The following is a 25,239-nucleotide window of genomic DNA, read 5'->3' on the forward strand; positions in this document are numbered from 1 at the left end:
CCAATCCCGGGGCATTTTTTCAATCCCGGGAATCGGGATTGAAAAATGCTCGATCCCGGGATTGGCATCCCTAAAAGAAAACCGCTCCTGTCCCCCTTACTTTAGTGCGGTGGAGCGGGCTGGTGGCGGCTGTCCCCCATGAGTGGTGGAGCGGGGCTTGCAGCGGCTGTCCCCCATGAGTGGTGGAGCGGGGCTGGCGGCGTCTGTCCCCCATGAGTGGTGAGCGGGGCAGGTGGTGGCTGCGACGCCGGACAAATGCTGTGTGCGGCCGTGGCCCGTGAGTGTGTTCTGGCGCCGGAGGTGCAGCGCTGCGGCCTGCGCAGCGTGACCCATAGGTCACGCGGTCACGCTGCGCAGGCCACAGCGCTGCACCTCCGGCGCTGAAACCCGCTCGTCACCCCTCCCCTCCAGGCAGTGTCACGGAACAAGTGAGTGACAGAGGGCAGAATGACCGGAATCCTCTCCCCTTCTGACCCCTCTCGGCCGTACCCCGCGTCGGTAACAGCCGGGCAGCGTCTGAGCGTGTGCTCAGACGCTGCCCGGCAATAGACTGTACAATCCCGAAATCCCGGGGCCAAATCCCGGGATTGGCCACCCTATACACTTCTATAGCAACAATACTAATATGACCCAAAAGCAGCAGAATAAACAGGGCCGGTGGGGGACGCCCCGGTGCTCACCCGCCCCGGCGCTGCCATCGCTTCGTGCGGGGGGGGGGGGGTGCGGCCGTCGCCGCCCCCGTCGTGCGCCCCCCCCGATGGAGCGGAGGTGACCGCGCTGATCCCCCCCCTCTCCTCTCCCCTCCCTGCAATGCCAGGGCTGTACATCACCTCACCCGGCACCCTCCGTCCCCTCCCCTCACGGAGGAGGGGACGGAGGGTGCCGGGTGAGGTGATGTACAGCCCGGGCATTGCAGGGAGGGGAGAGGGGGGGATCAGCGCGGTCACCTCCATCAGGTAAGGGGGTTTGATGTGGCCACTGCTGCATCGCAACATGGGGAGATGGTGCCGGGTGATGCTGGGTGGGCCCCACCGCATCGCACTGGGGGGGGGGGGGGGTTCGGGGATGGGGGGGTAGAGTTGCTTACCTCCATGGGGGGACGGGACCTCCTGCTCCTTTCTTCCACCCTCCAGTGGCCGGCGCCCTAGGCAAATGCCTAAGGCTGCCTAGTGGTGGCACCGGCCCTGAGAATAAATGATTCAAATATTTTTATAAATATGCCTATGCCCGGATCTGCTGTTCGCTGTGTTCCAAACACAGTGCCGGTCGGATACAATGAGGGATACAGAATGGGTTGGACATAGTGTGTGTTGGATACAGTGTGGGATATAGAGCAGGTTGGATACAGTGCAATATATACTGTAGAGCAGGTTTGACACAGCGTGGGATATAGAGCAGGTTGAATGCAGTGCAGGATATAGTGGGTTGGATACAGTACAGGATATAGTGGGTTGGATACAGTGCAGGTTAGATAAGGTATGGGTCGGATATACCAATAGTACACTTAGGGCGAAATTTACTAAGAAGGTAGTTCTTTTTCCATGGGATGTTGCTATGGGATACCAATCAGATCCTGTCTATTATCTTCTAGAGCCTTGATGGCTAACTTTGACACTCCAGCTGTTGTTGAACTACACATCCCAGCAAGCTCTGCATCAGATTTAGCATGGCCAAATAGCAAAACTGAAGCAGAGCATGCTGGGATGTGTAGTTCAACAGCTGGAATGTCAAGGTTAGCCATCAAGGTTCTAGAGGGTGCTAATTAAATAAGAAGTTGATTCTGATTGGTTTCCCATAGCAACATCCCATCTTAGTAAATGTCCCCCTTACTGTGATAGGGCATGTCGGCGGTGTCGGCAATACAGGGGTGCTGGCGTTATCATCAGAGTGGGGTGGAGATTATTACTAAGGGGCATTGCTAAAGGGCTACTTGGGGGCCCCTTAGTAGTCTCACAGCAGCCCCCAAGTAGTCTCCCACCCCAGCGACTTGGTAGTGCTCTTTAGCAATGCCCCTCAGTAATGGTCTCCGCAGCAGCAGACAGACGTTACTGAGACCCACGCTGCATTTTCAGAAGGACAACAGGACGGTGCATAGGGTGCATGACCTGTAATGGAATGTTGTCTGGAAAGGACTTTGCACATCCCCGTAGTGGGAGGAAAATGAGAATACACCGCTGCTTGGCGTGACCCTCGTCATCATTTGTCATTTGTATTTTGCTATGCCCGGTTGCCCATGCGGGTTATATTATGTTGGAAAGAATTCTGTTTTGTTAGAGGGTTTGGCAAAAGGCATTTAGACGGTGATTTTGCTAACAAAGATGTTTTACATACATTTATCACCATCAGTTGCTAAATAGGGGGCCCTTAAAATTTTTTGCTATGGGGCCTACGAATATCTAGGTACGCCTCTGCATTCGATGGTCGCCAACCATCAAATGAGTTCTCCTGCCTTCACAAATAAAAGTCAGTGGGAACTTCCTGTGATGTCAGCTGCCCACCCCCGGCCGGCATCGGTACCCAGGCGTACCCAACACCTGCGTACCCAACGCTGGGCGTTCCATGGGTGACCCCAGTCCCTGGCGCCATCCACCCGGGCCACCACGATCCTTACGAATGGCTTGGCAACTATGCAAGTCGCCAGGGCCGCCAATAGGGGGGTGCTATGGGTACAGCTGTCCCATGCCCTAGCCTCTAGAAGGACATGGGCAGCTCATTTTGCCCACTGGAACCCCCTTGGCTGCCTCTGCTGCGCTGCGCTCAGTGCGCTGAACAAAGCAGGTCCCAGAGCGCAGGTTTATGAAACCTAGGATGCCGGCGGCCAATTAAAATGCTGCACCGGCTTTGGAGACAATCAAAGCTTGCATACAGGCAGCCAATCAGAGCGGCTGCTGGTATGCAAGCTCTGATTGGCTCACCAGCCGGTGCTGCATTTTAATTGGCATACTGAGTTGAAGAAGCCTGCGCTCCGAGACCTCCCAGCTGCAACTCAGTGGAAGAGGAGATGGGGGAGCAGGACCCAAGTTATGGTAAGTCAAGCGAGGAGGGAGGCAGCCATGCAAGTCACCGAAACCATTCGCAAAAGGGAACTGCATAATATACCATATACCATGCGCATGCGTAGAGCCCCAAACATCAGCCCCGTCCGAATAAATCAGAATCACCCCCTTAGTTGAGAAAGGAGATCATACATCCACGCTTATTATGTGCATGGTAATAGATCATACTAGTTACCAGCCATACGAATCTCCTTGATAGAGGGGGTTATTCAGACCTGATAGCTACTCTGATAAATTGCAGAGCCCTGCGATCAGGCATACGCCGCCCGGCCAGAGTAAAATCCGGCCTCGTGCAGGTCTGCGAATTGCTTAGCACGGCTTGGGATAATTAGCTGGATCAGCGATTCGCTGCAAATCCAATTGCAATCCGCTCACCATCTCATGATTTCCCATGTGTGCGCTGCAGTGTGTGTGTGTAGCCCAGGACTTACTCCACGGCTGCAATGGGGCGAGAGATCAAATGCCCGGGCACGCCTGTGTTTTCCCTGACACTCCCAGAAAACGGTGGTTACCACCCACAAAAGATCCTGTCAATCAAGTTGTGCATGGCCAGCATAAAAAAAGAATTAGCAGGATTTTTATCACAGGATCACCTCAGGCATGCGGACTACTATCTGTACTCATGTGAATTCACAGCTGTGCTATCAGGTCTGAATTACCCCCCCCCCCTCCCGAGTGTCTTCCATACACACAGTCTGATGTGAGGGTAATAAATAAAACAAAATATTATTTGTAGCATTAATATGGCTAATATAAAGTCTGTATTTAAGAGGGATATTGGGCTATATGGTTCTGCTAAAAGAGTGTCGTCACACGGTTCTAGTATAAGTGTCGTATATGCTTCCATAAAGTACGGAAATGTAGGGTAACCCTATAATAGCTTATTATGTAACTCCAGAAGGGCGGCATTTTGTTTTCATATCTTGTAATAAGAGCCTGGGAAACCATTGGGTCAGGGCAGTAGCGCACGCAGGGGGGGTTTCTGAGTACCCAGAACCCCCCCCCCCCCAGGAGTCTAAGGGCATTAGCCTGAAAGCTGAGGGTCTCCTCTTTCCATGGGTATAAGAATTTTAAAAATCGGCCCTTGGGAACCGGAGATATCTGACTTCAAAGCAGTGGTCCCCATCCAAGCCTGTTAATTGCTCTTCCCAGTCAGATATTTCAGGTTCTGTCTGACTTAGAGTTTTTCTGAGGGTATATTCCAAAAGCTGGGACTCTCCCTCTTTGAGGGACACTAGAAGCTTGTCTCCAGAGATAACCAGAGATATCAGCCTTCCGGCAGCTGGTTACTGCTCCAGCTCCACACACCTGGTATGTAGTTTTAGATACTGGTTGGCAGATTGCTCTGCCTCCTGTACTCTGATCCCCTAGTCCCTAATACCATTTGGTAGGTGGGATTCTCTAGTTTTTAATTCCATTAAAATCTAAGAAATCTATTTCTGGGAACTGGAGATATCTGCAGTCAAGCAAACTGTCCTCCCACCAGAAATTATGAATAATAAGCCCACTCCACTATACACCCTCCTCTGCATATTAAACATCCTCTACCACCCTGGAAGTTATGTATTAGGTCCCCTTCATTCAGCCCAATGCCCCCTTCTCCCACCATCTGTGCAGTAAAGGGGTAATTAGTGGAGATTACTGACCCTGGCCCTACATGCTGAGCAGTTGATATAATACCCCCTACCACCCGCGGGACATCAAAGCTTCCCCCACCCCTACCGCTGGAGGATCGGTAGGTGCCCCAATGCATTGCTATGCACAGGGGTCTACACTGCTGTTGATGCCCCTGTATGTATATATATTATTATTATTATTCATATACATTTGGTCTATCTATAATACTTAAACTGACCCGGCATATAGTGGGTCACCTAAGTGTCCATCTCCGTGCTTTGCTCCGCCCCTCTGGAAACCCCCTTCTGAAAATCCTGCGTTTGCCACTGCAGGGGGATTATTATGCTAATAGCTTATGTTAGACATCCCCTGACCGCATATCTCATTGGTCTTGGGTCAAAGTGGAAGTTGGTCTGCTGAGAACAGGAGCTCCCGAAGCCCCTCCCACCAGGAAAGATTGATATAAATCAGTGTAATAATCTTGAAAGTGGACAAACCTATCGCAGACCAGAGATCAGGTCTGAATCAGGCCCAATAGCTGGTAGAGTCAGTCCTTTAAATGGTGTCCAGCTGGTACAAATTGAAACACCCCTCCACTCTGGGCACTGTTGTTTATCTCAGCCCCTTCCCTTTTTGTGTAACACACCGCTCCCTGCTTCCTGTAGCTGGCCGCCCTCTCCTGAGGGCAACCTAGAAGTGGGCATCCCTGGATATATAGGGCCTGATTCAGTTTCATTCACAAAAGCAAATTTGGTTTGCTAATGGACAAAACCCATGTGCAGGTGGGGCAGATGTAACATGTGCAGAGAGAGTTACATTTGGGTGAGGTGTGTACTTAAATTGCAGTGTAAAAATAAATCAGCACAGAAGCAAAATAACCCAAATCTCACTCTCTCTGCACGTTACATCTGCCCCACTTGCAGTGCAGCAATGCAAATGTACTTTGTAAATGCACCTAAATCAGGCCCATAGTCACAACCAAGAGCATTGATGTCCCAGCTGCATCTGGGTCAAATGACCAGTACAGGGACAACAAATTCTCAGCAGGGACGTGCAGTCAGGGGAGGCAGAGGAGGCAGTGCTTCCCCTGTAATTTTGTTTAACCCCTTCACGACATTGCCTTTTAAGGTAATTTTTTTTTTTTCCTCCTTGCGTTCAAATAAGCGTAACTTTTTTAATTTTCCGGCTATATAGACACATGAGGGCTTTTTTTTTGCGGGACAAGTTGTACTTTCTAATGGTACCATTTACTATACCGTATAATATTCTGTGGAATCAGGAAATAATTCAATGTGGGGTAAAAAGAAAAAAAAACGCAATTCCACAATTTTGCGCTGGTTACGGTTTTTTGGGAGTTCATAGTTCATTTAAAATGATGGGTTATCTTTATTCTATGGGTCGTTACGATTCCGGTGATACCAAACTTCTATAGTTTTCGTTACGTTTTACGACTAAAAAAAAAAATAGAATATGTTACGGTTTTTCGAATTTGCGTCGCGTCGCCATGTTCTGCGGCTTATAACTTTTTTATTTTTCCACCTACGGACCTGGGTGAGGGCTCATTTTTTGCGGGCTGAAGTGTACTTTTTAATTAATACCATTATGGGATATGGGCGACTTTCTGATCTCTTTTAGCTATTTTTTTTTGGGTAGGCGATGCGACCAAAAAACGTAGTTTTGGCGTTGGGGATTATTTTCCGCTTACGCCTTTAACCGTGCGGGGTAACTAATGTTATATTTTAATAGATCGGACTTTTAGGAACGCGGCGATACCAAATATGTTTATTTTTTTATTTTTTATTTATTTTTATTTGGGAAATGGGGAAAGGGGGGTGATTTGAACTTTTAATATTTTTTTTTTTTTTTTTTTAAACTTTATTTATTTATTTTTTTTACTTTTACTACAAGGCCCCCTAGTGTACTTGACCACTAGGGGGCGCGATCGCCTGTACTAGGTTCAGCCATAGAGCTCTATGGCTGAACGTAGTGATTTTATGCACTTCCTATTACATCCTGCCTGAGGCAGGATGTAATAGGTATGCATACACGGCCAGCACAGGGGTCTACATTAGACCCCTGGCTACCATGGCAACCGATCGGCACCCTCCGATCTCGCTGCGGGGGGCCCCGATCGGCGCCGGAGGGGGGCGCCCCCCCTCCGATCAGCTATTTAAGCACTGCGGGCGCTTTGCCCGCGGTGCTTAAAGGGTTAAACGGCCACGATCGGCGAACTCGCCGCTCGTGGCCGTGAGAGCAGGGACCTGGCTGTAATATACAGCCATTACCTGCTCTCTATCAAGCCAGCTCACTCCGTGAGCTGGCTTGATTCCCCCGCAACCGACATATGACGTATATATACGTCATATGTCGTGAAGGGGTTAAAATACTTCAACGAATAATAATACAAAGAATATACGGTACTTGTGTATTATAGCGGCGCCCATCGCATCGCATACCAAAAGGCATGCGATGGTATGTGATGCGATATTGTACAATGTCATACAATTTTAAAATTGTATGACATTGTATATGGCATACAATGCCATACAATGCGATGCGATTAAAAATTGTATAAGCACCCTAATGGCTGCTTACAATGTTAAATGCACCCCCACGCCACCCCCCAACTATAAACGTGAACCCGTAGCGTGACGAGCGCAGCAAGCCCGCGAGGGGCGGCGGTACGCGTCCTCCGACCTTTTCATACCCCCACTATCCACGTCGGCGTGGAGTTGAGAATAGAAATTGTGGCGAGCGCACGCGGATACCTGTGAAGCGAGCGAAGGGACGCGGATACCTGTATCGGCGTCCCTTCACAGGGCTCGCTGCGCTCGCCACGCTTCGGGCTCGGTGGCTCGCTACGCTCGCCACACTTTCTATTCTCAACTCCACGCCGACGTGGATAAAGGGGGTATGAAAAGGTCGGAGGACGCGTACCGCCGCCCCACGCGGGCTCGCTTCAGGTTCACATTTATAGTGGGGGGGGGGTGGGGGGTGGCGTGGGGGTGCATTTAACATTGTAAGCACCCATTTGGGTGCTTAAAAGCACCCTTTAGGGCAGGGGTCAGGAACCTTTTTGACTAAGAGAGCCATGAAAGCAAAATATTTGGAAATTTATTTCAGTGAGAGCCATATAATATATTTTAAAAGTGAATTCAACTAAATGTCAGTATAAAACGCCTCTGAATTTATTCTTTTAAATAATGTTGTTATAATACTCACCATTAATGCGAGCAGTATAACACACATAATGCCCCCAGCAGTATACCCCACATAATGCCCCCAGCAGTATACCACACATAATGCCCCCAGCAGTATAACACACACATAATGCCCCCAGCAGTATAATAGAAGTGCACAGAATGCCCCCAGCAGTATACCACACATAATGCCCCCAGCAGTATAACACACATAATGCCTCCAGCAGTATACCCCACATAATGCCCCCAGCAGTATACCACACATAATGCCCCCAGCAGTATACCACACATAATGCCCCCAGCAGGAACACAGATAATGCCCCCAGCAGTATAACACACATAATGCCCCCAGCAGTATAACACACATAATGCCCCCAGCAGTATAACACACATAATGCCTCCAGCAGTATACCCCACATAATGCCCCCAGCAGTATAACACACACATAATGCCCCCAGCAGTATACCACAGATAATGCCCCCAGCAGTATAACACACACATAATGCCCCCAGCAGTATAATAGAAGTGCACAGAATGCCCCCAGCAATATACCACACATAATGCCCCCAGCAGTATACCACACATGATGCCCCCAGCAGTATACCACACATAATGCCCCCAGCAGTATACCACACATAATGCCCCCAGCAGTATACCACACATAATGCCCCCAGCAGTATAATAGAAGTGCACAGAATGCCCCAGCACAAACTTACTGCTGTAAGTTACACTCACCGTCAGAGTCCAAAAGCCTCCAGCACCCGTGTGGCGCGCAGTGATTCCCCACGTGTCAGCAGAGGTGGGGAGCCTATCAGCGCGGCGGGCAGCCTGTCAGCACGGCGGGTGTGGGATGTAGCTGGAAGAGCCTACAGTACACACTGCGGCGTATCAGCTCTTCCACCCACATCCCCCCCCCCCCCCCCGCCGCTGCGCTGACGGCTCAATCCATTCCCCCGATGTCAGCCGCGTATCCTCATAGAAAGGGGATAAAAAATCAGGCAGTCTGCGAGCCATATGCAATCATCAAAAGAGCCACACCTGGCTCGCGAGCCATTGGTTCCCGACCCCTGCTTTAGGGTGATTATACAATGTTTCATCACATAGGGGACAAAAATCGTGTCGCATCGCATCTCATGCCATTGGGTGCGATGTGATAAAAACATTGTGCGATGAACATCGGGGGCGCCGCTATACTACACAAGTACCGCATATACCTATGACAAATCTTTTCTTTATACTATTTTAGTAACTTGTACCATTTAAAATAGTTTTGGAGGCACCGATAAGTGTGGGCGGGGCTAAACTGTGGGCTAAAAAAGGCCATAAAAAAATGTCAAAAGAGGCACTTCTAGAAGTGCTTCATTGAAAGGGCTGCTGATCCAGCAGCTGTCCAATCACAGCAGACCCTGTCAATTCAGTTACTAGAAGTGCCTCTTTTATCCTGCTCTCCCCTTCTACTGCCCTGGTGAGTACTGCGTGCAGGGCTGGGAGTCCAAGGTAAGCGATTGGCAGCAGGGGCAGAGACCCAGCCCACAGCGGCGATGTCAGAGGCCGTGGTCAGGGTAATGGCGGCAGCGGCCGAGGGGAGGGTTGTGGTGGTAGCAGTGACAGTGCCACTGTACACAGCCACCACTGCACGTCACTGATTCTCAGTATTCCAATAGATGCTAAACTGTAACTACAGAACACACACCAGCACTGATCTCCCCTTTTGCTTTACTTAGATTACACTGTGTTTGCTACTCAGAAACCTAAAAATGGTTTAATATTTTACAAGCATTCCCCGAATGTTTTACTACAAGAGATGCCCATACAGCATGTTATCAGCACTGATAGTATATAATCTATATCACCATTACAGTGACCTGGTGCGGGGCTGCAGATGACAGGTAACATGATTGATAGAATGCATGTCATGGTCTGTGTATGGTCTGTGTATGTCCATGTTTTTCTACTGTGCTGTGTATGTCATCCTAGGTGCAGTGTCCTGTCTGGTGTCCTGCATGTCATTCTGTGTGCAGTGTCCTGTCTGGTGTCCTGCATGTCATTCTGTGTGCAGTGTCCTGTCTGGTGTCCTGCATGTCATTCTGTGTGCAGTGTCCTGTCTGGTGTCCTGCATGTCATTCTGTGTGCAGTGTCCTGTCTGGTGTCCTGCATGTCATTCTGTGTGCAGTGTCCTGTCTGGTGTCCTGCATGTTATTCTGTGTGCAGTGTCCTGTCTGGTGTCCTGCATGTCATTCTGTGTGCAGTGTCCTGTCTGGTGTCCTGCATGTCATTCTGTGTGCAGTGTCCTGTCTGGTGTCCTGCATGTCATTCTGTGTGCAGTGTCCTGTCTGGTGTCCTGCATGTTATTCTGTGTGCAGTGTCCTGTCTGGTGTCCAGCATGTCATCCTAGGTGCAGTGTCCTGTCTGGTGTCCTGCATGTCATTCTGTGTGCACTGTCCTGTCTGGTGTCCAGCATGTCATTCTGTGTGCAGTGTCCTGTCTGGTGTCCTGCATGTCATACTAGGTGCAGTGTCCTGTCTGGTGTCCTGCATGTCATTCTGTGTGCAGTGTCCTGTCTGGTGTCCTGCATGTCATCCTAGGTGCAGTGTCCTGTCTGGTGTCCTGCATGTTATTCTGTGTGCAGTGTCCTGTCTGGTGTACTGCATGTCATTCTGTGTGCAGTGTCCTGTCTGGTGTCCTGCATGTCATCCTAGGTGCAGTGTCCTGTCTGGTGTCCTGCATGTTATTCTGTGTGCAGTGTCCTGTCTGGTGCCCTGCATGTCATTCTGTGTGCAGTGTCCTGCCTGGTGTCCTGCATGTCATTCTGTGTGCAGTGTCCTGTCTGGTGTCCTGCATGTCATTCTGTGTGCAGTGTCCTGTCTGGTGTTCTGCATGTCATTCTGTGTGCAGTGTCCTGTCTGGTGTCCTGCATGTCATCCTAGGTGCAGTGTCCTGTCTGGTGTCCTGCATGTTATTCTGTGTGCAGTGTCCTGTCTGGTGTCCTGCATGTCATTCTGTGTGCAGTGTCCTGTCTGGTGCCCTGCATGTCATTCTGTGTGCAGTGTCCTGTCTGGTGTCCTGCATGTTATTCTGTGTGCAGTGTCCTGTCTGGTGTCCTGCATGTCATTCTGTGTGCAGTGTCCTGTCTGGTGTTCTGCATGTCATTCTGTGTGCAGTGTCCTGTCTGGTGTCCTGCATGTCATCCTAGGTGCAGTGTCCTGTCTGGTGTCCTGCATGTTATTCTGTGTGCAGTGTCCTGTCTGGTGTCCTGCATGTCATTCTGTGTGCAGTGTCCTGTCTGGTGTCCTGCATGTCATTCTGTGTGCAGTGTCCTGTCTGGTGTCCTGCATGTCATTCTGTGTGCAGTGTCCTGTCTGGTGTTCTGCATGTCATTCTGTGTGCAGTGTCCTGTCTGGTGTCCTGCATGTCATTCTGTGTGCAGTGTCCTGTCTGGTGTCCTGCATGTCATTCTGTGTGCAGTGTCCTGTCTGGTGTCCTGCATGTTATTCTGTGTGCAGTGTCCTGTCTGGTGTACTGCATGTCATTCTGTGTGCTCTGTCCTGTCTGGTGTCCTGCATGTCATTCTGTGTGCAGTGTCCTGTCTGGTGTCCTGCATGTCATTCTGTGTGCAGTGTCCTGTCTGGTGTCCTGCATGTCATTCTGTGTGCAGTGTCCTGTCTGGTGTCCTGCATGTTATTCTGTGTGCAGTGTCCTGTCTGGTGTACTGCATGTCATTCTGTGTGCTCTGTCCTGTCTGGTGTCCTGCATGTCATCCTAGGTGCAGTGTCCTGTCTGGTGTCCTGCATGTTATTCTGTGTGCAGTGTCCTGTCTGGTGTACTGCATGTTATTCTGTGTGCAGTGTCCTGTCTGGTGTCCTGCATGTCATCCTAGGTGCAGTGTCCTGTCTGGTGTCCTGCATGTTATTCTGTGTGCAGTGTCCTGTCTGGTGTCCTGCATGTTATTCTGTGTGCAGTGTCCTGTCTGGTGTCCTGCATGTCATTCTGTGTGCACTGTCCTGTCTGGTGTCCTGCATGTCATTCTGTGTGCAGTGTCCTGTCTGGTGTCCTGCATGTCATTCTGTGTGCTCTGTCCTGTCTGGTGTCCTGCATGTCATTCTGTGTGCAGTGTCCTGTCTGGTGTCCTGCATGTCATTCTGTGTGCAGTGTCCTGTCTGGTGTCCTGCATGTCATTCTGTGTGCTCTGTCCTGCCTGGTGTCCTGCATGTCATACTAGGTGCAGTGTCCTGTCTGGTGTCCTGCATGTCATTCTGTGTGCAGTGTCCTGTCTGGTGTCCTGTGTGTCATTCTGTGTGCAGTATCCTGTCTGGTGTCCTGCATGTCATTCTGTGTGCAGTGTCCTGTCTGGTGCATACCTCCCAACTTTGTAGCTGCAGAAATAGGGACACTCGCGCGGCGAAGCCGCGCAAGTGTCCAAAAAGGGGCACGGCCTATGTAAATGAGGGGCGCGGCTTATGCAAATGAGCTGCATCCCCGTTTTCGGCCGGGAATAGACGCTGTGCGCATGCGCACAGCGTCTATTCTGTTAAATGGGGGGCTCCTAACTGCCCCCCGCAGCGGGACACCTCCGGCCGCGGGTGGGACAGCGGGACAGGACCCGGTAATCGGGACTTTCCCGCTGAAATCGTGAGTGTTGGGAGGTATGCTGGTGTCCTGCATGTCATTCTGTGTGCAGTGTCCTGTCTGGTGTCCTGCATGTCATTCTGTGTGCAGTGTCCTGTCTGGTGTCCTGCATGTCATCCTAGGTGCAGTGTCCTGTCTGGTGTCCTGCATGTTATTCTGTGTGCAGTGTCCTGTCTGGTGTCCTGCATGTCATTCTGTGTGCAGTGTCCTGTCTGGTGTCCTGCATGTCATTCTGTGTGCAGTGTCCTGTCTGGTGTCCTGCATGTTATTCTGTGTGCAGTGTCCTGTCTGGTGTCCAGCATGTCATCCTAGGTGCAGTGTCCTGTCTGGTGTCCTGCATGTCATTCTGTGTGCACTGTCCTGTCTGGTGTCCAGCATGTCATTCTGTGTGCAGTGTCCTGTCTGGTGTCCTGCATGTCATACTAGGTGCAGTGTCCTGTCTGGTGTCCTGCATGTCATTCTGTGTGCAGTGTCCTGTCTGGTGTCCTGCATGTCATCCTAGGTGCAGTGTCCTGTCTGGTGTCCTGCATGTTATTCTGTGTGCAGTGTCCTGTCTGGTGTACTGCATGTCATTCTGTGTGCAGTGTCCTGTCTGGTGTCCTGCATGTCATCCTAGGTGCAGTGTCCTGTCTGGTGTCCTGCATGTTATTCTGTGTGCAGTGTCCTGTCTGGTGCCCTGCATGTCATTCTGTGTGCAGTGTCCTGCCTGGTGTCCTGCATGTCATTCTGTGTGCAGTGTCCTGTCTGGTGTCCTGCATGTCATTCTGTGTGCAGTGTCCTGTCTGGTGTTCTGCATGTCATTCTGTGTGCAGTGTCCTGTCTGGTGTCCTGCATGTCATCCTAGGTGCAGTGTCCTGTCTGGTGTCCTGCATGTTATTCTGTGTGCAGTGTCCTGTCTGGTGTCCTGCATGTCATTCTGTGTGCAGTGTCCTGTCTGGTGCCCTGCATGTCATTCTGTGTGCAGTGTCCTGTCTGGTGTCCTGCATGTTATTCTGTGTGCAGTGTCCTGTCTGGTGTCCTGCATGTCATTCTGTGTGCAGTGTCCTGTCTGGTGTTCTGCATGTCATTCTGTGTGCAGTGTCCTGTCTGGTGTCCTGCATGTCATCCTAGGTGCAGTGTCCTGTCTGGTGTCCTGCATGTTATTCTGTGTGCAGTGTCCTGTCTGGTGTCCTGCATGTCATTCTGTGTGCAGTGTCCTGTCTGGTGTCCTGCATGTCATTCTGTGTGCAGTGTCCTGTCTGGTGTCCTGCATGTCATTCTGTGTGCAGTGTCCTGTCTGGTGTTCTGCATGTCATTCTGTGTGCAGTGTCCTGTCTGGTGTCCTGCATGTCATTCTGTGTGCAGTGTCCTGTCTGGTGTCCTGCATGTCATTCTGTGTGCAGTGTCCTGTCTGGTGTCCTGCATGTTATTCTGTGTGCAGTGTCCTGTCTGGTGTACTGCATGTCATTCTGTGTGCTCTGTCCTGTCTGGTGTCCTGCATGTCATTCTGTGTGCAGTGTCCTGTCTGGTGTCCTGCATGTCATTCTGTGTGCAGTGTCCTGTCTGGTGTCCTGCATGTCATTCTGTGTGCAGTGTCCTGTCTGGTGTCCTGCATGTTATTCTGTGTGCAGTGTCCTGTCTGGTGTACTGCATGTCATTCTGTGTGCTCTGTCCTGTCTGGTGTCCTGCATGTCATCCTAGGTGCAGTGTCCTGTCTGGTGTCCTGCATGTTATTCTGTGTGCAGTGTCCTGTCTGGTGTACTGCATGTTATTCTGTGTGCAGTGTCCTGTCTGGTGTCCTGCATGTCATCCTAGGTGCAGTGTCCTGTCTGGTGTCCTGCATGTTATTCTGTGTGCAGTGTCCTGTCTGGTGTCCTGCATGTTATTCTGTGTGCAGTGTCCTGTCTGGTGTCCTGCATGTCATTCTGTGTGCACTGTCCTGTCTGGTGTCCTGCATGTCATTCTGTGTGCAGTGTCCTGTCTGGTGTCCTGCATGTCATTCTGTGTGCTCTGTCCTGTCTGGTGTCCTGCATGTCATTCTGTGTGCAGTGTCCTGTCTGGTGTCCTGCATGTCATTCTGTGTGCAGTGTCCTGTCTGGTGTCCTGCATGTCATTCTGTGTGCTCTGTCCTGCCTGGTGTCCTGCATGTCATACTAGGTGCAGTGTCCTGTCTGGTGTCCTGCATGTCATTCTGTGTGCAGTGTCCTGTCTGGTGTCCTGTGTGTCATTCTGTGTGCAGTATCCTGTCTGGTGTCCTGCATGTCATTCTGTGTGCAGTGTCCTGTCTGGTGCATACCTCCCAACTTTGTAGCTGCAGAAATAGGGACACTCGCGCGGCGAAGCCGCGCAAGTGTCCAAAAAGGGGCACGGCCTATGTAAATGAGGGGCGCGGCTTATGCAAATGAGCTGCATCCCCGTTTTCGGCCGGGAATAGACGCTGTGCGCATGCGCACAGCGTCTATTCTGTTAAATGGGGGGCTCCTAACTGCCCCCCGCAGCGGGACACCTCCGGCCGCGGGTGGGACAGCGGGACAGGACCCGGTAATCGGGACTTTCCCGCTGAAATCGTGAGTGTTGGGAGGTATGCTGGTGTCCTGCATGTCATTCTGTGTGCAGTGTCCTGTCTGGTGTCCTGCATGTCATTCTGTGTGCAGTGTCCTGTCTGGTGTCCTGCATGTCATTCTGCGTGCTCTGTCCTGGCTGGTGTCCTGCGTGTCATTCTGTGTGCTCTGTCCTGTCTGGTGTCCTGCATGGGCCTGATTCTGGTTCCCTTGCAAAAGCAAATTCTCCCTCTAATGGACAAAATCATGCTGCACTGCAGGTGGGGCTGATGTAACATGTGCAGAGAGAGTTACATTTGGGGGAGTTATTTTGCTTTATGTCTCTGTGCAGCATATACAGGGCCGGCGCTACCACTAGGAAGGTCTAGGCATTTGCAGTTCGCCCCTCACCCCCCGTGCAAAGGGGGTACCTGCTGCCAGAGCCAGATTAAGGTCTAAATGGGCCTGGAGCTGAAAATTATCAAGGGCCTATTATGCGCAATAATAGGGGTTGTGGCCAGCATCTAATAATGTGGGGGACGTGACCAGTGTTCTGTTTGGGTGGTCTGCTCATGGGTGTATCTCTATTTGTGTAAATACTTTCAAATAATTATATATACCTGGAAAATGCAGGGGGCTGGCATAAGAAAAATGTAGGGAGATATATTGGCGGGTGCACTCCAAAGGTGCACCCACATGACGCCGATGGCCTAAGATACTTGCAGGGTGAGATGGCACTCCAGTCATAAAAAAATACTGAAAACCGAAACTTGGTAGACAGTATGTCTTTTATGTGGTCACCTAAGTTTACCACACCATATACCCCTTATACAAATCATGCAACACAATAGTAACACCCTTATACTGTACTTGCTTCTTACACATTATGCCACATGGAATGAGACAAAATTCACACCGATTGAGCAAAAATTCACGTTATGCCACACAGATTAAGGCAAAATTCACATTTTGCCACATGGATTGAGCCAAAATACACACTATACCAGGCATGTCCAAACAGTGGCCCTCCAGCTGTTGTGAAACTACACATCCTAGCATGCCTTGACATAGTTTTAGCATTCCCTAATTGCAAAACTGTGGCAATGCATGATGGGACTTGTAGTTTCACAGCTGGAGGGCCATAGTTTGGACATGCCTGCACTATACCAAACAGATTGAGCAATAATGCACAATATGCTTCATAAATAGGGGCATTGCTCGCCAAAGGCGCACATTAAAAATTTACACCATAATGCTCATTACATGTTAAGCCTCACACCATAATATCCATTACGTATTATGCCAAACACCATAATGCCTATTAAAAATGATGCTACATAAGTGTGGCATACCTACATGTTCATTGCCAGGGGTTCCATGCTCATTGCCAGGGGTTCCATGCTCATTGCCAGGGGTTCCATGCTCATTGCCATGTGGGATTACATGCTTATTGCCAAGGGGGAATACATGCCCGCGGTAACTGGGGGACAGTCGCCGCCGGGCAGAAATGACAGCCATTAACAGCCGAGCAGAGAACAGGGGGCTGCCCGGCTGTATTCAGAGCACTGCATGTCCCGGCTATTTGAAATAATACCCCTTATATACCAGAAAATGCAGCGAATATGGTCCCAGGATCTTGCAGGGACATTCTCGGACTGGCCCCTTTTACACCAGCCTAGTCCATGCATTTTCTGGTCTGAGGGGGAGAGAAAACCACCCCCGCCCCACTTTAAACAACCAGCTAAATCTTCGGAACCAACTGACCCATTTACATGTAGCCTTCGGATGATTTTGGTCCAGTGAAACTGGGCCGTTTGGTTCCAGAGAAATCTGCCCTCAAACAACATGAACAGCCATGAAATTACATTTCAGAAATGAAAAAAAAAAATAGTTTTACCTGCAATATCTCTAGAACCAATGAACCCATGTGGACCAGGTATCAGATTGAAGGCCCAGCGATTTGGGTTCGACTGAGATCAACCTCAAGTTTCTGTGATGCTGTAGGGGGAACTGGCAGCCGTTGGAACCGGGTGGAGGTCGGAATTAGCGGGTCCCATGTTATCTTATGGGGAAAACGTTCCAGGTTTGCCTGGCAGTATCTCCGGTTCCCGGGGGGCTAGCGACGCGGGGCTGGTCTCGTTGGAAAGCGCTGACCCACAGCTGGGCCTATTTGGAGAATGGGCCTGGAGCTATAGCTCCATCAGGCCCATTGTTAATCCAGCTCTGCCTGCTGCGCCATCTGGGGAGCGGGCAGGGTGGTCCATGCCGGCTTCTGACAGGAGCCTAGGTGGCCCTTTGTCGCGCTCGCCATGCTGTCTGGGTCCGGCCAGTCGGGATCCCGACGTCGGGCTAATGACTGTCAGGATCCCGACTGTCGGACCACTGTACCACACCCCTCATCAACATGGGGATGGGGAAGCTGGGGCTGGGGTACAGGTGATGGGAGAGCCAAAGCAGGTCTTCCAGAAGCAAAAGTTTATTGACAGGGCCTGCTGTGATTAGACAGCAGCTGGATCCTCTGTCCAATCACAGCAGCCCCTGTCAATAAAGCACTGCTAGAAGTGCTTCTTCTGCCTTTATTTTTAATGGGCTTTTTCAGCCCATGGCTTATCCCTGCCCCAAGCCCCACCTCTGCTTCATCGCCTTGTACACTAGTAAACTATTTTAAAGATTACAAATTGCTAAAATAATAAGAAAATACTTATGAAATAGAATATGTGTCATAGGTATGTTCTTTGTATGATTTTAAACAGAATGACAAGGGAAGCACTGCCTCCCCTGACTGCACGTCCCTGCTAACAACACTAATGATTTCTTCTGCCATTCAGAAAATTACCTACTGCAGTCTGCTATTCTTTTGTCTGGCCTAAACTTCGTGGAGATTGGTCTGTGCTAGTCCCATACTGTTCTTCAGCTTGTCTTTTAGCCTGAGCACATTATCCTCAATTGAAAATGTTTGTAGTTGTCAGCTTCCTTTACAGCTTCTCATAAGGCAAATTGAGAAAGACATGTACATGTCTTCCTAGAGTAGCTCAAACCAGTCGCCTCATAGAAGAAGACTTCTCCCTATATTTATAGAAAGAGACCTTTCAATCTCCTCATAGTAGGTGGCCTTTCAATTCCTTATAGAAGGTGGCCTTTCTCATAGATGAAGGCTTTTCGATATCCTCATAGAAAGAGGCTTTTCGATCTCCTCATAGAAGGAGGCCTTTCGATCTCCTCATAGAAGGAGGCCTTTCGATCTCCTCATAGAAGGAGGCCTTTCAATCAGCTCATTGAAGAAGGCCTTTCGATCTCCTCATTGAAGGAGGCCTTTTGATCTCCGCATTGAAGCAGGCATTTTGATCTCCTCAGAGATGGAGGCAATACAATCTCCTCATTGAAGCAGGTCTTTTGATCTCCTCTTTGAATGAGGACTTTCGATCTCCTCATTAAAGCAGGCCTTTTGATCTCATAGAAGGAGGCCTTTCAATCTTCTCATAGAAAGAAGCATTTCAATCTTCTCATTGAAGGAGGTCTTTCGATCTCCCCATAGAAGTAGGGCTTCCAATTTCCTCATAAATGGAGGCAATTTGACATCCTCTTTGAAGCATGCCTTTTGATCTCCTCATAGAAGGAGGCCTTTTGATTTCCTCAAAGAAAATAATTTTTTTGATCTCATCATAGCAGAAGGCCTTTTGATCTCCTCATAGAAGGAGGCCTTTCAATCTCCTCATAGAAGGAGGCCTTTCGATCTCCTCATAGAAGAAGGCCTTTTTTCTCCTCCTTTCAAAGTGTTAAAAGCATGAAACACTTGCTTCAGTGTCTCATTGAACCTCTCGCAGCACGTTCTATCCTTAACTGGTCCAAGATATTGTGAGACGTAGATTCAATGCATCATTAATAGACACAACGAAGTATACTGTAGGTTCAAGCTTCACTTGATGAGTCAGCCATACAGGGACAGCTGCAGAAAAAGGAACTAGGAGGACTTAAGTTATGAACAGGATATAGTTTTCAATGACTACAGATCAATGAGGATAGAGGCTCCGGGACTTAAGTTCACAAATTTAAAACATTACCTATTTTTTTTTCTTTTTGGGAACTTCAATTGTACTTAAACACATGACTTAAGTATACTTAAAAATGTGCCATCTTGTGGTGTCAAAATATATTGCAACTTGAAACAAGGTGGCTTTTACTTTGATCATTTGATAATGGGGCACTACGTGCAATTAAGCAGGAACCGTCTGCACATGCTCAGGACATGCACACACTTCCCACCATTGGAATTATACCCAAACCATATGACCCCTCATTCTCAAAAGTAGATCTCTTTGTTGGTTCTTTGTAAATCTTTAACTGTAACAAACTGTTTGTTTCTAGAATGCTCTACCTGACCTGTTCCTCCAAGCTGGCCACACTGAGAAGACTCCTGGTCAGCAGCTTCCCAGAGTCACTGAAGGTACGGCTGCAGATAACTATGAATATTGTATATTTTATACCCTCAAATAGAACAATGCTAGAGACTATGCGGTTTTGTTACATGAAGAACTATCATGGACCTATCATGGAACTATCAGTTCTGTGAGACAGGGGTGCAGAGCCACTGATGGGATGAGAAAGGGGTGGGATGGGGCAGAGCTATGGAGAAGCGTCCTGTTTTGGGGCATGGCCAGTGCAATCGCTTCATTGTGGCAAACTCCCCCCCCCCCGCCGTGCAATGCTGGTATTTCAGGCATTGCACATCTGTGGGCAGGGCTACAATGATGCAATTTGCATACATTTGATTGATGTGTGTGTATTATCTTTGTGCTAATGTGATATGCTGCCATGTTTAATATACAGATGGAGACTGTTATTAGGAGGCTTGTGTGAATAATCCCTAGAGGCATTACATATGCAGCATAACACATTATATGGTGTATACTGTAAATATGCCGGTTTCTGAATGACAGCTTGACAATGATTGATGCTGCAGACAGTATTATACCGCTTTCACACCGCCAAAACGTTTTAAAAACCGGTATTTTTAAACGGTATTTAAAACGGCTCTGAGCCTTCACATTGCAGTAGATGACCGTTTTAAATACCGTTTAAGTACCATTCACATCAGTCAACCTGTTTAATCCCCTGAACACGTTTCAAGGCAGAATGCAGGGGACAGCCTATCACAGGTCTGTAGTCTGTTGTTTTTACTAAATACCGTTTCAGAGCCATTCTCTCTGCATAAAAAAACGGCTCTGAAACGTGTAGGACTCTGCTTTTTAAACGTTTTGAAATACCGGTTATCTTTAACCGGTAAATCAACTCTGGCGCTTTCCCACTGCAGCCTTAAACGTTTTGAAGTGGGAAAAAAACGGCAATATACCGTTTAACAAGTGCAGTGTGAAAGGGGTATTAGATGTGTTATGTATATAAATACCTGAATATAAATATTACTGATTCAGCCTGAACAGTTACTTTGTGGAAACCTTTGCTTTCATCTATAACACATTGTTGCAAATCAGACATCCTCCAGGAGTTCACAGGATTTGGTATAATAGAAGTTATAGAGGGGGAATCATGCAGGTGCACTATTGCAGATAATACTAGCCCATTCCCTTTAAAGAAATTTAGGGCAAGATAAGGCATAAGCAATAGGGGGCAATATTGGGGAGACAGGTGTATATATGTATATATGGAATAATGTACATACTTTATTTGTCTTTTTCAATTACTTTGGCCTATGATTAAATCCTTATCACGAATTAATCGAGTGAAACACTTATGACATTGAGTAGGTATTGATGTTAAGGAGATATGATGGTCAATACACAATAAATATTAGTTATACCAGTCCTTCTTTTGTTATAATCAATATAAATAGTCGCAGGCATTTAGGTAATTTAATTAACACCTCAGATTAACATAATAATTCTATACATAATAATGTAGGCATCAAGGCCCTTTAATTGATATCATAGGCTCACACCAAAGGTGTGTATATATATATATATATCTCCTATATATTTGGCTACATCTGTCACTCAAAGTGGGTGTCTGTGTCTATAACGCTCTGTTCCTGGACTTTCCTCTTAATGGCCCTTATTCTGATTGACGCGGACTTTACCGCATACTTTCGGATCGCGTCTTTACGGCGTCTGCGCATGCGTGGAGAACGCAACGCGCATGTTCCACGCATTGACTCGGTACCAGTTCGGCCAAATCCCGTCCAGAACTGTTCACCGCTATCATTCGGGAAATAGGGGCGTATTATGGGCGTCATGCGGAATGACACATGGGCGTAGTTTCAAAGTGGGCATAACGGGGCGGAAACATGGGCGGACACGGGGGAGTACACTTATGTTGGGGGGCGTACATTCGGAAACCACTCCGAATGCACGCGATTAAAAAGGGCAGAAATGTGCGGTGTCCACAAGTGTACTATTGCTTTGCGGACACCACTCGTTCATGCGGTAGGCGAACGTACGCCTAATGACTACAACCATTAACACCTGAACCCAATAGAATCTACTCCTTTACTCATTACTGACTAATAGGCCGCTTGTCAGTGCTTTAATTGAAACCATTGCTGCTTCAAGGAAACCTTACTAGTCCCCCACATATGCTGTACTTGTCAGACCTTTCAAACTGCTAACAATGGACATGCCAGAATATTAATACTATCAATACACATGTGTATTCGACATGTACTCATGAAACCACACATTTTGGGTAAAGTAAACACATTTATTTATATTCATGTCACACTCAATGCCAGTGTGATGCAATGACCATAAAATAATACATACAAACAATAAACAACATGGCAGGAATGCTGCAAAATAAATAATAATATTATATTGATATTGATATATTGGAATCTAATTGATTCCAATTCCAAATAAGCAGTTTTTTATGAGGATAGGTAATTGAATAAGTGGGTCATGTGATGTATTGCAGAAGTGACTTCATAGTGGGTTGTTTGGCGTAAATACTCCGCTTACGTGCGGTAGCACCGCTTGGCTCCCGTTCGGATGCGGTATTCCCGAGCATACTCTGTAATACTCTGTAATACCGTGCCGAATCGGAGTGTTTCTCCCGCACACGCATGCTTTGTATGTCGTCCGTAAACACGCCCTGTTCTTAAAGAGTGAGTCCGTCCGAATGCGGAGGACACGTGGGCGTTTCTACGGACGACGGCCGCATGCGGCAAAACACCGTGGCGTGCGGACCGCTCCGTAAGAATGCGGGAATATCCGCACAGATCAGAATAAGGGCCAATGTGTGATTGCCTTCATCTGTGCTGAACACCTTTCTGAGAAATGAACCTGTTTAAAACAGGTGATGGCAATCATACATTAAGGGGAAGTCTAGAAACAGAGCAATGTGTCCCTCCTGGAGAGGGTCATGTTGGGAGGTATGTGACAGAGAACCAGCCCAGTGAGCCCACAGACAGTGCCAGACACCCACTGCCTTCCCATGTTGCCCAGCACTGCTACTCCACAGCCACCAGGTGAGCGCCCCCCTCCCGCGATTTGCGGCAAAACCTCCCCCCCGCACGCCCCCCCCCCTCCCGCGATTCGCGGCAAAAACACCCGCTCCCCCGCGACCCCCCCTACCGCGATTCGCAGCAAAAACACCCCCGCGACCCCCCCTCCCGCGATTCGCTGCAAAAAGAACCCCCCCACGACCCCTCCCGCAATTCGCGGCATAACCACCACCCCGCGACCCCCCCCTCCCGCGAATCGCGGCAAACCCTCCCCCGTGACCCCCCCCCCTTGATTCGCGGAAAAAACACCCCCCCCCCCGCGACCTCCCTCCCGCGATTCGCGGCAAAAAGAACCCCCCTGCGACCCCCCCTTGCACGATTGGCGGCACCCCCCCTGCGACCCCCCTCCCGCGATTCGCGGCACCCCCCCCCCCCGCAATTCGCAGCAGCCCCAGGATTAAATGGCACATGCAAAACACTGACATGGCTATGGTCGACAATGAAAAAGGTTGACATGAGTTTTTGAAGATTTATTTTTAATTTTTTTATTTTTTTCATATTCATTGTCATGTGTCAACATGGACACCAATGAAGTGGCACACTTATGTCAACATTTACATGTGTTGACCTTTCTGTGTTGATTTTTTCTTGTGGCGATTCGCGTCACACCCCCCCGCAACCTCCCCTCCCGCGATTCGCGGCACCCCCCGTGACCCCCCACCTCCCGCAATTCGCGGCAACCCCCCACCGGAACCCCTGTGAATCCCGCCCTCCCGCGATTCGCGGCACCCACCCCCGCGACCCCCCCTCCCGCAATTCGCGGCACCCCCCCGTGATTCGCGGCAGCCCCAGGATTAAATGGCACATGCAAAACACTGGCACGGCTATGGTCGACAATGAAAAAGGTTGACATGAGTTTTTGAAGATTTATTTCATTTTTTGAATGTTTTCATATTTATTGTCATGTGTCAACATGGACACCAATGAAGTGGCACACTTATGTCAACATTTACATGTGTTGACCTTTCTGTGTTGATTTTTTCTTGTGGCGATTTGCGTCACACCCCCCCACAACCCCCACTCCCGCGATTTACGGCACACACACACACACCTCCCCCGCGATTCTCGGCACCCCACCCCGTGACCCCCCCTCCCGTGATTCACGGCACACCCCCGCGCCCCCCCCTCCCATGATTCGCCGCAACCCCCGCCCCGTAACCCCCCCCACCCGCGATTCGAGGCACCCACCCCCGCGACCCCCCCCTCCCGCAATTCGCGGCACCCCCCCGCGATTCGCGGCAACTCCAGAATTAAATTGCACATGGAAAACACTGACATGGCTATGGTCGACAATGAAAAAGGTTGACATGAGTTTTTGAAGTTTTTTTTGAAGTTTTTTGAATGTTTTCATATTCATTCTCATGTGTCGACATGGACACCAATGAAGTGCCACACTTATGTCAACATTTACATGTGTTGACCTTTCTGTGTTGATTTTTTCTTGTGGCGATTCGCGTCACACCCCCCACCCCCCCCCCGCAACCCCCACTCCCGCGATTCACGGCACACACACACCCCCCCGCGATTCTCGGCACCCCACCCCGTGACCCCCCCTCCCGTGATTCACGGCACACCCCTGCGACCCCCCCTCCCATGATTCGCCGCAACCCCCGCCCCGTAACCCCCCCCCACCCGCGATTCGCGGCACCCACCCCCGCAACCCCCCCTCCCGCAATTCGCGGCACCCCCCCGCGATTCGCGGCAACTCCAGAATTAAATTGCACATGGAAAACACTGACATGGCTATGGTCGACAATGAAAAAGGTTGACATGAGTTTTTGAAGTTTTTTTTTTCATTTTTTTAATGTTTTCATATTCATTCTCATGTGTCGACTTGGACACCAATGAAGTGCCACACTTATGTCAACATTTACATGTGTTGACCTTTCTGTGTTGATTTTTTCTTGTGGCGATTCGCGTCACACCCCCCACCCCCCCGCAACCCCCACTCCCGCGATTCACGGCACACACACACCCCCCCGCGATTCTCGGCACCCCACCCCGTGACCCCCCCTCCCGTGATTCACGGCACACCCCCCGCGACCCCCCCTACCATGATTCACCGCAACCCCCACCCCCGTAACCCCCCTCCCGCGATTTGCGGCAACCCACCCCGCGACCCCCCTCCCACGATTCTCTGCAATCCCTCCCCTCCCGCGATTCGCAGCATCCACCCCCCCACAACCCCCCCTCCTGCAATTCGCGGCACCCCCCGCAACCCCCCCTCCTGCAATTCGCGGCACCCTCCGCGACCCCCCCTCCCGCGATTCGCGGACACCTAAGTTGCAATACAGGGCATCTTTCATACAATTCTAACCATATTTCTCATATACAAACGTTCACAAATTAAGGGGGCGCAGCCCCTTACGACGGTGTGAAGAGCGCCCGTTGGGCGCGATGAATCACCTAGTATATATATATATATATATATATAAATACAATATGGTCCTCGTCTTGCGCAAAAAGATTTTGATATTAGCTGCTACTCCGACAAGGCTCCTCTGTTAGTGAGAGTCTAACAACAAGTACAAGAAAAATAATTTATCGGAGAGCACTGGACTTTGTACCACCTAGTCAATCATACAATGATTTACTAAATGAGACACCAATCACATTTCAATTGACAATTCTTTGTCCCCTTCCCGAATAATACGTGGAATCCGTTCAAGATAAAAGTTCTTTATTGAAACCCAACGCGTTTCGTCAGA

At 49.5% G+C, this 25,239-nt stretch overlaps 2 protein-coding genes across 6 annotated transcripts in view; one reads left to right on the plus strand and one right to left on the minus strand.

Annotated features, from left to right (window-relative positions):
- LOC146007545 (uncharacterized) overlaps positions 1-25,239 on the minus strand; it is a 125,112-nt gene that overhangs the window by 53,905 nt on the left and 45,968 nt on the right. The window lies entirely within an intron of this gene.
- Positions 1-25,239, plus strand: part of LOC146007547 (glycine N-acyltransferase-like) — a 53,025-nt gene that overhangs the window by 19,320 nt on the left and 8,466 nt on the right. For 2 of the 5 annotated variants that reach the window (XM_083145993.1, XM_083145995.1), the window contains exon 2: positions 19,384-19,462. In XM_083145993.1, the coding sequence (XP_083002119.1) occupies positions 19,385-19,462 (78 nt within the window). In that variant the 5' untranslated portion in view covers position 19,384. Of the gene's footprint in view, positions 1-9,292; positions 9,371-9,540; positions 9,763-19,383; positions 19,463-25,239 lie in introns of those variants that run through there. The other 3 variants (XM_083145992.1, XM_083145994.1, XM_083145990.1) reach the window with 3 other exon arrangements.

The sequence above is a fragment of the Crinia signifera genome, chromosome 6 (assembly GCF_055691185.1).
Source record: "Crinia signifera chromosome 6, ASM5569118v1, whole genome shotgun sequence".
NCBI classification, from domain to species: Eukaryota; Metazoa; Chordata; class Amphibia; order Anura; family Myobatrachidae; genus Crinia; species Crinia signifera.